The sequence below is a fragment of the Boeremia exigua genome, assembly GCF_020726555.1.
Source record: "Boeremia exigua strain MPI-SDFR-AT-0100 chromosome Unknown C7974scaffold_6, whole genome shotgun sequence".
Taxonomy (NCBI): domain Eukaryota; kingdom Fungi; phylum Ascomycota; class Dothideomycetes; order Pleosporales; family Didymellaceae; genus Boeremia; species Boeremia exigua.
Window position 1 is genome coordinate 2,288,010 of NW_025763523.1, and position 13,505 is coordinate 2,301,514.

General features: G+C 48.8%; 5 protein-coding genes across 5 annotated transcripts; 2 read left to right on the forward strand and 3 right to left on the reverse strand.

The window, feature by feature from the left end:
- Positions 1-1,545: 1,545 nt before the first annotated feature.
- C7974DRAFT_193097 (uncharacterized protein) lies at positions 1,546-3,364 on the reverse strand. The gene is made up of 2 exons (XM_046136634.1): positions 2,854-3,364; positions 1,546-2,794 (listed from the first exon to the last, which is right to left on the reverse strand). Exons 1-2 carry the CDS (start codon positions 3,315-3,317, stop codon positions 1,909-1,911), a joined length of 1,350 nt encoding a protein of 449 aa, XP_045997562.1. The 5' UTR covers positions 3,318-3,364; the 3' UTR covers positions 1,546-1,908.
- Positions 3,365-4,509: 1,145 nt separating this feature from the next.
- Positions 4,510-5,730, forward strand: C7974DRAFT_413554 (uncharacterized protein; the record flags this gene model as incomplete). Its single annotated transcript, XM_046143738.1, has 2 exons — positions 4,510-4,916; positions 4,974-5,730. 2 exons carry the CDS (start codon positions 4,510-4,512, stop codon positions 5,728-5,730), a joined length of 1,164 nt encoding a protein of 387 aa, XP_045997563.1.
- A 122-nt stretch (positions 5,731-5,852) lies between these two features.
- Positions 5,853-6,632, reverse strand: C7974DRAFT_193118 (uncharacterized protein). The gene has a single exon (XM_046136635.1). It carries the CDS (start codon positions 6,436-6,438, stop codon positions 5,974-5,976), a length of 465 nt encoding a protein of 154 aa, XP_045997564.1. The 5' UTR covers positions 6,439-6,632; the 3' UTR covers positions 5,853-5,973.
- Positions 6,633-7,247: 615 nt separating this feature from the next.
- On the forward strand, positions 7,248-8,764 carry C7974DRAFT_454715 (uncharacterized protein; the record flags this gene model as incomplete). Its single annotated transcript, XM_046145931.1, has 5 exons — positions 7,248-7,532; positions 7,594-7,756; positions 7,863-7,940; positions 8,013-8,078; positions 8,114-8,764. Exons 1-5 carry the CDS (start codon positions 7,402-7,404, stop codon positions 8,762-8,764), a joined length of 1,089 nt encoding a protein of 362 aa, XP_045997565.1. The 5' UTR covers positions 7,248-7,401.
- Positions 8,765-9,274: 510 nt separating this feature from the next.
- On the reverse strand, positions 9,275-13,475 carry C7974DRAFT_472500 (uncharacterized protein). Its single transcript, XM_046146541.1, has 5 exons — positions 13,460-13,475; positions 12,997-13,427; positions 11,331-12,957; positions 10,421-11,210; positions 9,275-10,367 (listed from the first exon to the last, which is right to left on the reverse strand). The coding sequence occupies exons 2-5, from the start codon at positions 13,255-13,257 to the stop codon at positions 9,626-9,628; spliced, it is 3,420 nt and encodes a 1,139-aa protein (XP_045997566.1). The 5' UTR covers positions 13,258-13,427; positions 13,460-13,475; the 3' UTR covers positions 9,275-9,625.
- Between the last annotated feature and the right edge of the window lie 30 nt (positions 13,476-13,505).

Sequence of the window (13,505 nt, forward strand, 5' to 3'; positions counted from 1 at the left end):
AAGATGTGCGGACTCCCCAGTTTTTGAGATCCTGCGGCAGACTGCCTATGGAGGGCCTGCATGTGTATCTGTGAGTGGCCAGCTAATCCTAGTCAGTAGGATGCTAGGCGTAGCTATAGATAAGAGCTATTTATGTTACATTCTACAAAAGACTTGTCAGTACGCTACTAGTATATGGAGCCTTGTGCTAGTCTTGGGAGGGTCGGTACATTTCTACAAGCACCAACATCTCCTTGTGCAAACGCGAGCCAATTGACGAACACTTCGGTGTAACTTAAGTTAAGCTCTGCGGACATGCGGGTAGGATGTATCATTTCGCAATATTGTGGATAGATTGGCCTGTTTGGACTGCAGTACATTAGTGTTGAGCATCAATATCCAGCATCAAGCGGTGGTGTGCGCTCGTTGGTGCATGATACTGCCAAATCGTGTCGCTTTACTTCATGCCTATCTAACCACTACTATATGGCCATTTGCTGCATGTCTCGCGCTAAAATGAATACCGCCAACTTGACACGTATCAGACTTCAGAATAAGGTAAGAGCGACTACGTGATCGAAAGTGTAAGGCATCTTGGCGGCACAGCAGAGTTCTCAATAAAATGAAAGCACCATGGGATCACCTCTACAGCGCGAACCTGCACTGAAAAAATGCAGCTAATGCATTCAGATATGCATACCGCAAACTCGCACGTAGTACACTCCCTCATGTAGTACACACACCCCCCCTTGACCAAGTTTGTAATTGACTTATCCGGATCTTGTTTATCACACCCCTCTATGACTCGTTACGTAGTAGATCACATGTCTGCCAGCGGTTTACCTAAGGGAGCATGCCGGGAGAGAGAATTTACGGGCAAGAAGACGAAGTCACCTCTAAAACAGCAGAAGAGAGAGAGAGAGAGAAGATGTAGGAGAATAGTAAGAGTAAGCAACAGGTATAGAATTACTTCTTAAATGATTGTATAGTTCAAGTTTTTCTGTCTTTTACCCCTGTTTCTTCCCTTTCACGTGCTATTACGTAGTCTTTTCCTTGTTTTATACTCTCATTCAGTACACATCCCCCCATCCTATAACACCCCCCTAGACTAAGCCCTCGGCAAGATTTCACTTAGTACACCCGGGTTTTGTACGTGCAAGTTTACGGTAGTTGTGATGTTGTATGTAGTAAGCGCCTTAGGTAGAAAGAAGCGCAAGTTCGCGTTCCGAAGAATCGTTTCCGTCATCATTTCGGGCCGTTCTCCTCGAAATTTTGACCGTACATTCGGTAGCCTAGCTTTCCCATGATATTGCCGTTGACCGGGCTTTCAAACTCTTCGAAAGTGACTTCCTGACCATTAGGTCGCTACGTATCTGGGAGAATCACACATGAAGGCAGATTGCCGTCCTCATAATCCATGAGACTGAACTCGCCATGGGAACCCATCTTACGAAGATGCATTAGGATCACTCCGACTGTGCTGCGGCGCGAATTTGTGGGCGTTGCAGATGTATGCGGTGGAAGCGGGACCCAAGGTAGTAGAAGACGCTGAGGTTGCCGCTGCCAACCAGTGGGAGCCTGATCCGGGCGTGTGTTGTCCCACTAACGCGAACCAGTGATTTGCTCACATCATTTTCAAAGTGCTTTGATGGCTTCTTTGGAACGCATACCCACACACTCGCGGAGAGAAGACGGCGGCAAGCCCAGTCGCACTGCTTGTCTCATTGGCGGCGCTTGTCAATTTACAGTGCAATTCCCTCCCTTAGCCAGAAAATATTCCGTCTAGTTTCGATTGCATGTAAGTTGGTCTTATGATTGACATGAGCATTCGCAGGCCTGGTGACCGAGAGCTATACAAACACACGAAGCAGCCGTCATCCTCACCCGATCCATCTTGGCACCACAACTATGTCTTCCCAAAACAGATTTTCATCGGTCTCTCGATTGATCAGAACCAGCTCGATGTAAAATAAAATCATTCGCCAAGGGATCTGGCAGAAGACAAGATCTGAGTATTTTCCCATTACCATACTGCGGTCGCCATGTTGTCGCTCCATCATTCGGACCGTTGTCGTTGGGTGGTGCGTCCACACGAGTTGACGAATGTCTATCCCCAGGACTCTGGACAATCATCTGCAGGAAGTCGCCTGATACTTTCTGGATTGATTGATCACTGAGGTGGCCGCCGAGTTGCTTGATATGGTTGCCGTATCCACGATTCTTGCCGTGGATCGTCTTCTGACTATTTGACACCAGGAATTGCACAGCTTTGTCGCCTGTAGCGTGATTGTCGATGACACTAATATTCTCTTTCAAGTTCTGGTTTGCTAGCGCACAGATGTCTCTGCACTTACGGGCAGTGGCCCATTCCTCGCGCAACCTTGCAAGGTACGTCAAATCCTCTGGTGTCATCGCTGTGCTTGAATTGGACAGCATTCGATCTAGGGTTTCCTGCATGTGACTCTCTAGCCTCGCGGCTGTTTGTGCCATACTGATTCTACATTCCTCTATGCCATCGCTCGTGATTTTCTCAGGAACATTATCTGGGCCTTTGGGAACATCCTCCGCTGATGAAAGTTGGAGCTCCTCGATAAGTTTGGAGAACTGGGCGCAGATGATGAGACATTTCTGTGTGCTTGAACGCTCGTCCTTTATGCTTTGGAGTTCCGCCGATGTGGAACACGGAGTCGTGCGGTCCACCAGAGATTGGAGCTTTTCGTCGATGGTTTCGAGTCTTGCCTCAAGGTCGTTGGTGGCAGTCTTGATAAGGTCTTTGTACTCTTCAAGGCGCTCCAGAGTAACCGAGGATGTGCGACTAGGGGGAAATTAGCGACAGTTCACGATTAGCACTGGGTGTGGAGCTTTGTAACTTACAGCTGCAAATCCGTGAGCGCGATGTTGAGCGTTGACTTGTACGCTGCCAATGAGTCCTTAAAATCATCGATGTTATCTCCCATGTATCTCAGCTTAGCCCAGTCCCGGAAACTTCTCCGATCGCCCCCAGATCGTGAGCTACATCTTTGGAGCTCTTCTAGGAACTCGTTGCAAGCGCTGCCACATCGTTGCAGGGGGAGATCAAGTGCGGGGAGATCTACATCTGTGTGTGACCTCAATGTATTGTCCAATGATTCTAGAACGTCTATAAGTGCCGCTAGCTCTTCAGTAAGGTCGCGCACTCGTTTGGGATGGTTTTTGAAGCTTTGTATTGTAGTGTGGAGCGCGAGACATGATTTGTGGGCGAAGATAACAAGTGTCAAGACGCCAGAAGCAAGGCTTATGGGGTCGGCCATCGCAACAATGCGTGTCGCAGGAATGCGAATGTCCTGCCGAATACTCATGGGACTGAAGCTAGTTAAGTATGTTCAGGGTTAAGGCCATCACATCGTAGGGTGGAGGCACTGCATCACCGATTGGTAGGTTCCGCTGGTGAGATGATAAGCGCCACTAATCCTGTTTAAGAGAGCTGGTGGCTGTTTTCGCTTGCTTGGGTGTCGCTCTGCTTAGGTGACATTTATTTGCACTGTACCCTCGAGATGCTAGGCGCGCGATTCGGTATCAACTCGTGTTTAAGCGCTACCATTCCTCCCATCAACTACAGAATTCTACATACCGGCCATCTGTGGAGGCGTTGAGTATCCGTGGGAGTTTGGGACGTCGCTTGTCCTGAAGGTTGCTGGCGCTTTGAACAACAACATGTACCTATCGAACCAGGATTTGTTGTACGTAAGAGGCATCCAACATCAGCGCGTGAAGGGTAATGCAACACGACGACAGCACAGCACCTTCGTCTCAACTAAGCTAGAGATTTCAGTTTCCACACTGTTGCGCGTGTCGATTATGTCGGCAAATGTGTATCACTGATTGCCGCCTACTCAACATAGAATCGTTGGCAATGCTGCGGCCTTGTCTAGTGGCCTGCCCACGCACTTTTCAGTCGACCTTTCCCAGCGACTTGCGCATCAAAAAGACCCAATCAACTTGTGCTGTGGTGCTGACCCACGCAAGCTCAGGACGATGGCGATCTAGGCCGACACCCACAGTAAATGCTATGGGGCTGTTAAGGCCCTACAATGGCTCGACTAAACCTACGTGGGGTTCTGGGAACTGTAAAGGCCATGGTGTTGCACGAGATCAATGAGTAGCACTTGCACTGTTGTGACATCTCGCGAACTCCTCAGCCAAGGCAGCTGGCCTGCGGGGGGCGTGCCGCACGAGCAACGGACCAAGCTCGCGGCATCACCAAAGCAGCAACTGGGGCGAGGCTTGGCAACTTCCCCACTCTGCTTCTACGCGCTTCCTTCGAGGGGCTATGCGTACCCTTCAATCTGACCATCTACAATCGACCCACACAAACGAAGGACAGGCGCGCGCTTGCAGCGATTGCGCCGGCACTCCGAGGCTGGCTTCGAAACGCGCCTGGCGTATTAAAGCATGCAGGATGCTGCTATTCAGGACACATTAGACACCTTTATCCTTTCCTCTTCTCGGCTTAACCAACGCCGCTATACATCGCCGGACCAGAGAACCCTCATGGATCCTTTTAGCGTCGTTGTAGGCACTCTAGGCCTGGTGCAACTCTGCATCAAGTCGAGCGCCTTGCTTCGCGACGCCATCCAGAGTATTAATAGCGGCCACCGAGAAACGAAAAACCTCCTTACTGAAATCGAATCACTTATTGGGATATTAGTATCGCTCGAGCGGAACATAAGAGCGGAGAAGGATACTTTTAGTTCACTTGACTTCGTTTTGGAGCAATGTACCCGTGCGTGTGATGACTTGAACAAAGCAGTATCAAGAGCCCTGGGGGGTCGTAAGCAGTCAGACGGCATCAAGACTTGGATTAGACTTAAACGCCAAGAGACTGATATAGAAGAATTTCGGAAGCTTGTTGATAGCTACAAGGCTACACTGACCATAGCGATCGCAGACGTCAATCTGTAAGGCTACTTCTTGCACGAACAATGATGAAACTTTGCTGACAGAGTGTTCTGTAGCCGTACAACGCGGATCACCAAGGGATTGCTTGAGCAATATACTGAGCTATCCAAAACGGCGACGGCTAATCTGGAAGAACGCATCGAAGAATTGAGCGCAAAACTGGAGCTTCTACACTCTTCTGAGAAGAATTCTTCCTTGGTTGAAGACACGCATCTGGCTGAAGAGCAACAAGCACTAGACCAGAAAACCAGTCTCGAGCAGTGCCTCTCAATCTGTCTGAAGCTCATCGAACACATCCATACTATCAGACCTGTGGCGTTCCCAGACGGTCTTCAGGGTATGGATGCGGCCGTCAAGGACCAAGGCATGAGCGTTCCACGAATGACAAACGATGCCCTCAACGTATGCACGCAAAGCCTCAGGAACACGGCACAGCACATACGGGATATCGCAGATGAGGATAGATCCAAAGCAGAGATGAACGAAGCCGAGGTTCTCGAGCAATTGGGCGGGGTGAGAAAGTGCTTAGAGATTGTGAGGCAATCAGAGCAGAACCGCGTCAACATCTTCGAAAAGATAGTACAATCTGAGGATTCGCGGGTGGCGATGGTATCGACCATTGGGGATCTGGTTAGAGGCAGCGACATTAACATTGGGCCAGGTGCGATCAGTCTTATGGGGCAGATGAGCGACGAGAGTCTGCAGATGGGGGTCGGAACCTTTACCTCGTCACTTACGAGTAGATCGACACGTCCTGCGACTGAAAGACCTTTTGCTTTTGAAAAAAAGCATGGTTCTGGGCGGACGATGTAAAGCTTGGCATGCGGGGGTACATTTGCATGTCGGTTACAATATAGTTGGACAGCGGAAAGTGATATGATAGGGGAGAGATTCCCATCTGAGTACATCCCGAAAACCTGACTCTACTCTCTGAGAAACTGCCCTTTGCAAAGACCTAAGCCTCTCCGAACAGGCTCTTGCGGAAAACACGCTCGCGCACCTGTAGAGAACTCAACACAACCTATACACTGATCATTGATCTCTCTAGTTCTTGTTCTAACCCTTACCCATTTCCTTCTTGTCGTCATCTTCATTCTCCTCAGTCTCGCCCTTTTCCTCGTCTTGGTACTCTATCTTGCAACCCAATATATTGTTACATGTAACGATAATGCTCTTTTTAACTTCCTCTTCTTCAGTCGTAGGTTCTTCTTCAGTCGTGTGTTCTTCCTCTGAAGATGCTTTTTTCCACCATATTTTGATAATAGTAGCCCACTCCTTGGCCTCGGTGTTGTTGGGGTCGCCCGCGACGATTTCGAGCCGGACGAGTTCACAAGGGTTCCAACCATAGTAGAGATGAAACATAGTGTTACTCTGTGCTTCGTGTACTTTTGCCTTGATCCAAAGCTTGTCGTCCATGTCGCGCGGTTTATGTCCATTCAGCATCTTGGTGTAGTCGTCATGCGTGATGGTTTGGTTCCATTCTGCCGTTTCCGGTGGGGTTTCGAAGGGATTAAATGGCATCGTTGTTTGAGGGCTCAGGATGGATATAAAGGTAAGCTTACCCCAAATAGTGAAGCGGGCGCAAAATAGGTTATTGGATGGACTTGATATTTTGAGCGTTGATGCTATCAACCCATGGGTTGAGAGGGGTAAAGGAGAGCTGGAGCAAATAGCCTGGAGATGGACGACAGCGAGCTGCTGTCTGTTGCCTGATTTGGTGTTTCGTTTTATCAGCACGGCGGAATAAATCAGGTGACATCAGCAGTGGCTTGGCTTGGCTTGGCACCGGGATTCCGATGTTTCGGGTTCTTTGCGGATTCCCGCCACGCCCCAGGAGGATGGAACAGATGACGCTCGATGAGCGATTTTGACAAAGCTTTTGTACGCAGTAATTGAATTGTCTTATATTGAGGAAACTGCTACATGTGGGTGCTACTGGCGCTATCATACCCACCTAGGTACGATACATTTCTGGATGCCCAGATGCACATCAAGGTATTGCATTTTGAATCTTGAGCTGTTTGACTTACAGCAATATCGCGACGAGGAGGCATTCGAAATTGGTTGGTTATCTTAAACTCGCTGGAGATGCACCGCTGGGGCGTAGAAGTAGCTACGTCTTAGGTACTCCACTGTGCAAAATTGCCCGAAGAACAAAGCTAAATCTTGATCGCGACACAGAGAGCCAAAACTGCTACACCAGACTGAATGTCCGAACTGCGTGTCCATCTCACGTGAATGGGAATAAACCGCCAGGGGACGCCAAGAGGTGATAAGCTGTACATGACTATATAATCATACTTTCCGACCTTTGTGTAGGTCATCCAGAGCGTTTCCATACGGCCTTTCCCCCATAGACAGGTCCCTTTCTAGACTCATCTACATCCCATACATTCATTTGGCGATTCGCCGCGTTCCCTCCTTCCACCATCAAAGATACGACAACTCGACCAATTGGCCTTACAAAATACTCTTGCGGACAACATGTTTTGGCAGAAGTCGGTCGTCCTTTTGGGGCTTCTACTTGGCTTAGGTAGCCCGACTCCACTTTTTGTCAAACGAGTGAATCCCTACGATGCGGGTTTTGAGGATGATGTCTACTTCAGAGCTGATGCGTAAGTTTCCTGGAAAAGCAGTCCCAAAATCATATACAGTGTACGCACTGTATCTCCACAGCATCAAGAACGCAGTGCCCAATCTTCCGACTTCAATGCCTTTGCTGACCATGTCTTTCCAACTTAGCCGTGGTCATGCGGAAATCAAAAAAGACCAGGGGTTCAAAGCATGGTCTAAGACGAAGGATCTGCCACCCAACCTCAGTCTGTGGGACCACTGTAAGGTAAAGGAAGCAAAACACAGATTCGGGAATTTGGAGAATGATGGCTTCGTTGGCATGAGCTCAGACGTTCAAGTTACCTTAAATTGGGTAATGGACTATATTGAAGACCCGACCGGCACCACCACTATTTACAAGATCGCTCAAGACCGTAATCTTCTTGCTTGTGCCGACATACTCAAGCATCGTACGTACACGTGCCTTGACTCAATATCCTTAGTTACTGCTATGGGTGTAATACAAACTTACGATTTTCTAGACAATTCGATCAATGCTGAAAGCGAATACGTTGCCATCGGCGAGATTCCTTGGGAATAAATTATGGGTTGGTTTGATACGTTCGTTGTGCGCGGACGCCAGATCACGGATGCCAAATGGACTGATAATCCCGATTTCAACAAAGCCAAGTTCCAGGGCAAACCTTACGGTACCGACGAGTCTAATGGAGCCGATCCAAAGGTGTTTCTACCACTTGCTGGTTTTCAAAAGAATGATAAGCGATGGAAAGAAAAGCCTTGGAGCACTGTTACTCCTGCAAACTGCGGCTCGAAAAAGCGCAGCATCTTCGATAACTTCGAAGACAAGGAGACGCAACTCGTTACTGATGATAACGAGGACATCGATCTTGTGACCGGACACAGCGTAGAAATGCGGCTGGTTCCTAGCTATAGGGCCAGGAGAAGGGGCAAGACTACGAAGAGACCAGCTACCGGGAGATCCACCAGCAGAAAAGCCCCAAAAAAGAAGACTACCAGTGAGAAAAATTCCTCTAAGAAGACTCCCACCAAAAAGAAGTCCTGTAGCGCTGCGGAGAAGAAGGCTAATGGAGGTGTCTGTCTGTCCTGTACAGCAGCTGAAAAGAAGAAAAACGGAGGCCAATGTCCGCCAAAATCGTGCCCATTGCCTAAGACCAACCAACAGTTAGCACAAGAGTACTACAAAATGTACACGTCGCTTGGAAAGGGGAAGAAGGCGACTAAGACTAGTACAAAGAAGAACGGATTGGTCTAGGGGGACTAATAGTAAGATGACCGTGTTACTTAAAACTCATAGGCAGTGCCACCGAGGACGTTAAGATTGGTGGCTACATAGTTTCTAGAGATCTACTTTGCAAGTTCCTACAGAGGTCACACATTCTGGCGAAAGTGTCTGCAGGGGTTTTTGATCATCCGTCCCACCATATTTGAAATGACTAGCACGGAATTCTGACAGCATCTTCGTTTATGGGGAAACAGATGACCCACCCAGCTTCCGTTTTCTTGATCCATCAATACATGAGAGAAACTGGCCATGGTAAAGTAGACAGTAAGTATCGCATGACCAAGCAGGCAGGATTCTCCATGACTGCTCGAAGCGGCAACGACTTGTTCCTTAGTAGTCATCCACCTGAGTACTAAATCACCAGTAAGTTAGTTGAATAGAACTAAGCGAATGAGAAGAAGCCTTGTTTTCAACATTCTATAGTTGTACGTGGAAAAAACCGCTAATCGTTTTTGTCATGATCTAAGACGTGAGCACATTGCATACTCCCCAGTTCGTAAGCAAAACTTCAAATGGTGTTTGCGCTAGATCGTCTGGATTGCTTGAGACGCGCTGCAAACCCCTAGTCTCACCAGTTGTTGTTCAACGAAATAAGAGAGAAGATAGAAAGAACAGCATTTGCACAGCACATGCCCAAACACAGCAGGTGTCTGCGCAGACAATCCGTCGGTCACACCCCGCGAGAGTGGCCGCACCCACGCCAATACATTGCTACCGTACTCGTCTAGTGCCTTGACAACCTCTTGCCATTGTTTGAGGTGCCATATGCGAAGAATTGGCTCTCGTCATTGGTAAGTCTCTGTAACTCGCCTCGGGGACCGATGTGGCCTGTCATGTAATGTGTACCTCTATAGGCTGGCCAATGATACATATACCCGGTACATAGCCAGCACCAACTCTCTCATAGATGCCCGGTTTGGACGTAGCCTTGATTACCAGGATGTAATGACGTTTGTCATGGACTGGCATCTCGACCCTCTGGATTCCGAGGACTACACACCTTTGAGGGTACTGTACCACCGTGATATGCTCATCAAAAACGACTTTGACAGCTTCAACTCCATCTCTGCCTTTGTACGCACTTGCATCGTACTCTTGACTAAGAGTACTAAGCATAGTCGTTTCTTGGTCCGACGTTGGCTGTGACCATGGCGAGTCCATATCTTGCCAGTCGAATTTGCCGAAATCAGGATTGAAATAATCGATACCCCCCGAGTTATCCTTGCCGCCAGCATAGGCCATCCATGACCACGATGGCGGGGTGGCGCGATCTGGCGGGAATGCGATGCGTAACAAGTTGTCCACACCGAAGCCTCTATGCCACAAAAGGCTTCTGCGTAGCGTACCAGGTATCTCGTCATCCTGGAGTACACCCCATCCGCCCTTCACAAGCATAGTCCTAAGCAGCTTTTGCTGCAAAGCATCGATCGCGGTAGGCCGATCAAAGTCCTTGGTGAGGCCAAGTCTAGTGTACTGTTGGTAGAGCTTTTGATATCGGAGAATCCTTTCGCCTTGTTTGGCTTGTGCGAGGATCCGAGGAAAGCTGGGATCTCCAAGAAGCTCGGCTGATTTGCTGTTTTAACACATCAGCCGTGCTTCCAAAAACATAAGTTCTGCCCACCTTACTTGCTCATCTTTGTCATGGTTTCACATCGGACGCCGCGACCACACTCAAAGTACGTTTGATGCTCGGTAAAAAAGACTGTCCGACGTGCCAGTGCATGTTCCTGCAAGACCCAGCCACGGCGATTTAGAGCGCCGTCCAAGACATGCTCTTTGAAGTTATCGATTGGCTCGCAGACGTACACAGATGTATCACTTTTCGTGGGAGTCAAGGTGACGAAGTCTCGTTGCCTACGAGGCTGCAAGAATCCCGAACCATGGTCTTTAGCGCAACTAGCGGCAAGCACACAATATGCGCCACTGTATATGTTCTCCATACGTTTGGACTCGGAATGAAAGTCTCCACTCGCTCCTTGAACGATGCAGATGGAATCGATCCAGAGGTAGCGATGTCCAAGTTCACGTGTGACGATAACAGCATCGCGAAAGGTGGCCGGGAGTTCCGCAAGTGCCATCCCTCCTTTGCGTTTTTCTAGATTGTGTGGCTCAGTAGAGTAGTGAGGAGGTTCGCCCCATTGGTGAGACAGTGCGATCCATTCTGCGTTGCTATCGAAACTTTTCTCGCGCAGGTAGACCTTCTCATCACCAAATTGACCGACGTCGATCAGACGGGTGGGCATATCTGTCGGCTTTTGTGGAGTAGAGTGGTGAGAACTGGCCAATCGGCGAGCGCATTCTGGGTGAGTGTCGCAGTTTTCGAGCCATTGCCTGACGATCTCCAAGTGAGCCCAGCTGCCAGCAGTGGGAAGTTGCGGTAATCCGACTTGAATTTCAGTAGCGGGTTTGGTTGAGTCTAAGGAAGTCAGTGACACTGCAAGCTATGTATCTCCTAGGGTCAACTTGCTGATGCTTCTCAATATTGATAGTACGGGAAATTTCATGTCATCTCTTCTCAAGCCGGAGCCAATCTTACGAAAATGTAGCTCTGGTGGAAGTTGACTGGTGTCTTGCACAAAGTTACTCCAGAGTAAGCAGCACATTTTGCATTGTTTTGCATTGGCACTTGCTTGGAGAGCACCTACAGGATACGCAGGCGGGGAAGTAGGGTGCCACAAAGACTCGCGCAGCGCAATACATCTTTCGCAGAGGAAAGATGTATCCTGAGGGCCAAACGTGGAGGACGAATCCAGGCTATTGAGATGTTTCAGAAGCGGCAAGGCAAACAAATTGTCTACCTCATGTGTCCAGACCGCAGGGTTGAGCGGTGGATGAGCGTAGTCCACCTGTGCTGGGGCCTTGGGAATAAGACCTCCATTTCGGCGCTCACTGGGCATGGTGCGTATCGACAACAAAGCTGCTGGTTCTCCAAGCTTCTGAGGCCCCCGAATATGCTGCTGCTTAGAATACCAATATTCTTCTTCAAAGGTTAAGAAGACTTGTTCCAATCTGAGTTGGAAATCTTCAGCCAGGAATCTAACTCTTCCGGTAGATGTCTGAGTAGGCCTTGGCTCAGGCTGCACAACAACGGTAGTTGGCTCTGCAGGTGTGAACTTGATCGACGGAAAATCGGTTGATGGGTCATCTACAACAACCGCTTGATCCTGTGAAAGGGATATTTGGGCGCTCTCATCAGCATCGAGGCTGAATGCTTGCTCGCGAAGCTGCAGGCCTGATTTTGCGGGACTCTTACCAAAACTCATAGATCTTCCGCCAGTCTGGGGTAGGTTAATTACTAGTAGACCCTGCTCGATGATCTCGAGGACATCGCCCAAAGCTGTGGTACCAGGTCGACACGCGCTGTCCGATACCATGTGTTGGAGCCAATGTAAAACCACTCTATGCACCTCAGCAATGTATGTATTGCCACTCTTCTTGATCTGATAGAAAGGTGAGTTGCTGCTATAATCTCCTCGCACTTCGTCATTGAAGCGATTGAGCTCGTCTTGGCCGTACAACAGCCAGATCATAAGCTCAAGAGCAATGCAGCCCATTGCCCAGATATCATAGAGGCGAGAGCGACGCTTATCTCCTGTTTTTTCCGGCTGTAGAGTGTCTCCCAACGTTGTACCGAGTTCAACTTCTGGGGGTTCGTATCTTCTCGTTCCAAATTTGGCTCCAGTGTTACTACGACGCGCCTCAGTATTGACAAAATGGACTTTCGCCTCGCCCCAGTCCCCTATTTTCCAGATACCGGTTTCTTTGTCAGTGCGAAACCACAAAATGTTGGCAGGTTTCAAATCTCCGTGTCGGTACGAAGTAGTTGGTGACAGGTTGTGGGCAGCGTTCAGCGCTTTAGCAAGCCCCAGAAGCTGCTCAATCACAGCTTTGGTCAGCTCTGCAGTTCGAACGGGATGTGGAAGCTCTTTCCATAGATCTTGGAGGTTGCCGCCACTTGCCCACTCGAAGACAAGGAAGTGCTCTGGATCCTCTTGCTTCCCATAACGAAACGCTGTAATGAATCGAACAATATGATCTTGTCCTAATCGATTCATTTCCAACAGAGCCCGGACTTCGTCGTTCCAGTGCTCCGCAACTTTGTGGCGGTCCTTGTCAAGATCGATCTTGATTTCCTTCACAGCGACAACGTTGGAGTGCTTATCCTGTCAGATGTTGGTTTTTCATCAGAGAGTTTAACATACCAGCTTGACTCTATGATGGGATGCATCAGTTACGACGATGTGGTCCTCGTGAATCTCATACTTCGAGACCACGCCGAATGAGCCTTCCGCAAAACTCGCATGCTGGGCGATGAACGGCATAATAACGTTGTTACCGTAGCAGTTATTCATCTCTTCAGTCGAAATGGTGGGAACCAAGAACTCCCATTGCTTCTCTTGGAAGTCGTATATAAAGCTCTTATCCCAGATACTGTCTCGCCTCCTCGTATTTGTCCCTTGCATCTCGAAAAAAGGATGTTGTGGGCTGCTGTGTTGACTTTCTGAGAACGTTGCAGCTTTCCATTCTCTAATGGGAAGCTGGGAGTCGTCGAACTCGTGCTTCTTAAATAAAGAGACAGCGTCTTGCAAGCGCCTTTGTCTTATTGTAACAAGTATTGCGAATAACTTTTTCGCTCTCTGCAAAACGAAAGCTACGAGTTTCTCATCTTCCTCTTCCACCTCCTCTTCTTCGATAAGCATGGCTTCGAGAA

What these genes read in the sequence shown, in the direction of transcription:
- C7974DRAFT_193118 (XM_046136635.1), bottom strand. Translation starts at nt 6,438, where the DNA reads ATGCCATTTAATCCCTTCGAAACCCCACCGGAAACGGCAGAATGGAAC.
- C7974DRAFT_193097 (XM_046136634.1), bottom strand. Translation starts at nt 3,317, where the DNA reads ATGAGTATTCGGCAGGACATTCGCATTCCTGCGACACGCATTGTTGCG. An exon ending in GCGCTCACGGATTTGCAGCT is followed by an intron (nt 2,795 to 2,853) that starts GTAAGTTACAAA and finishes ATTTCCCCCTAG; the next exon opens with TCGCACATCCTCGGTTACTC.
- C7974DRAFT_472500 (XM_046146541.1), bottom strand. Translation starts at nt 13,257, where the DNA reads ATGCAAGGGACAAATACGAGGAGGCGAGACAGTATCTGGGATAAGAGC. An exon ending in CCCATCATAGAGTCAAGCTG is followed by an intron (nt 12,958 to 12,996) that starts GTATGTTAAACT and finishes AACATCTGACAG; the next exon opens with GATAAGCACTCCAACGTTGT. An exon ending in TCCACCAGAGCTACATTTTC is followed by an intron (nt 11,211 to 11,330) that starts GTAAGATTGGCT and finishes TGACTTCCTTAG; the next exon opens with ACTCAACCAAACCCGCTACT.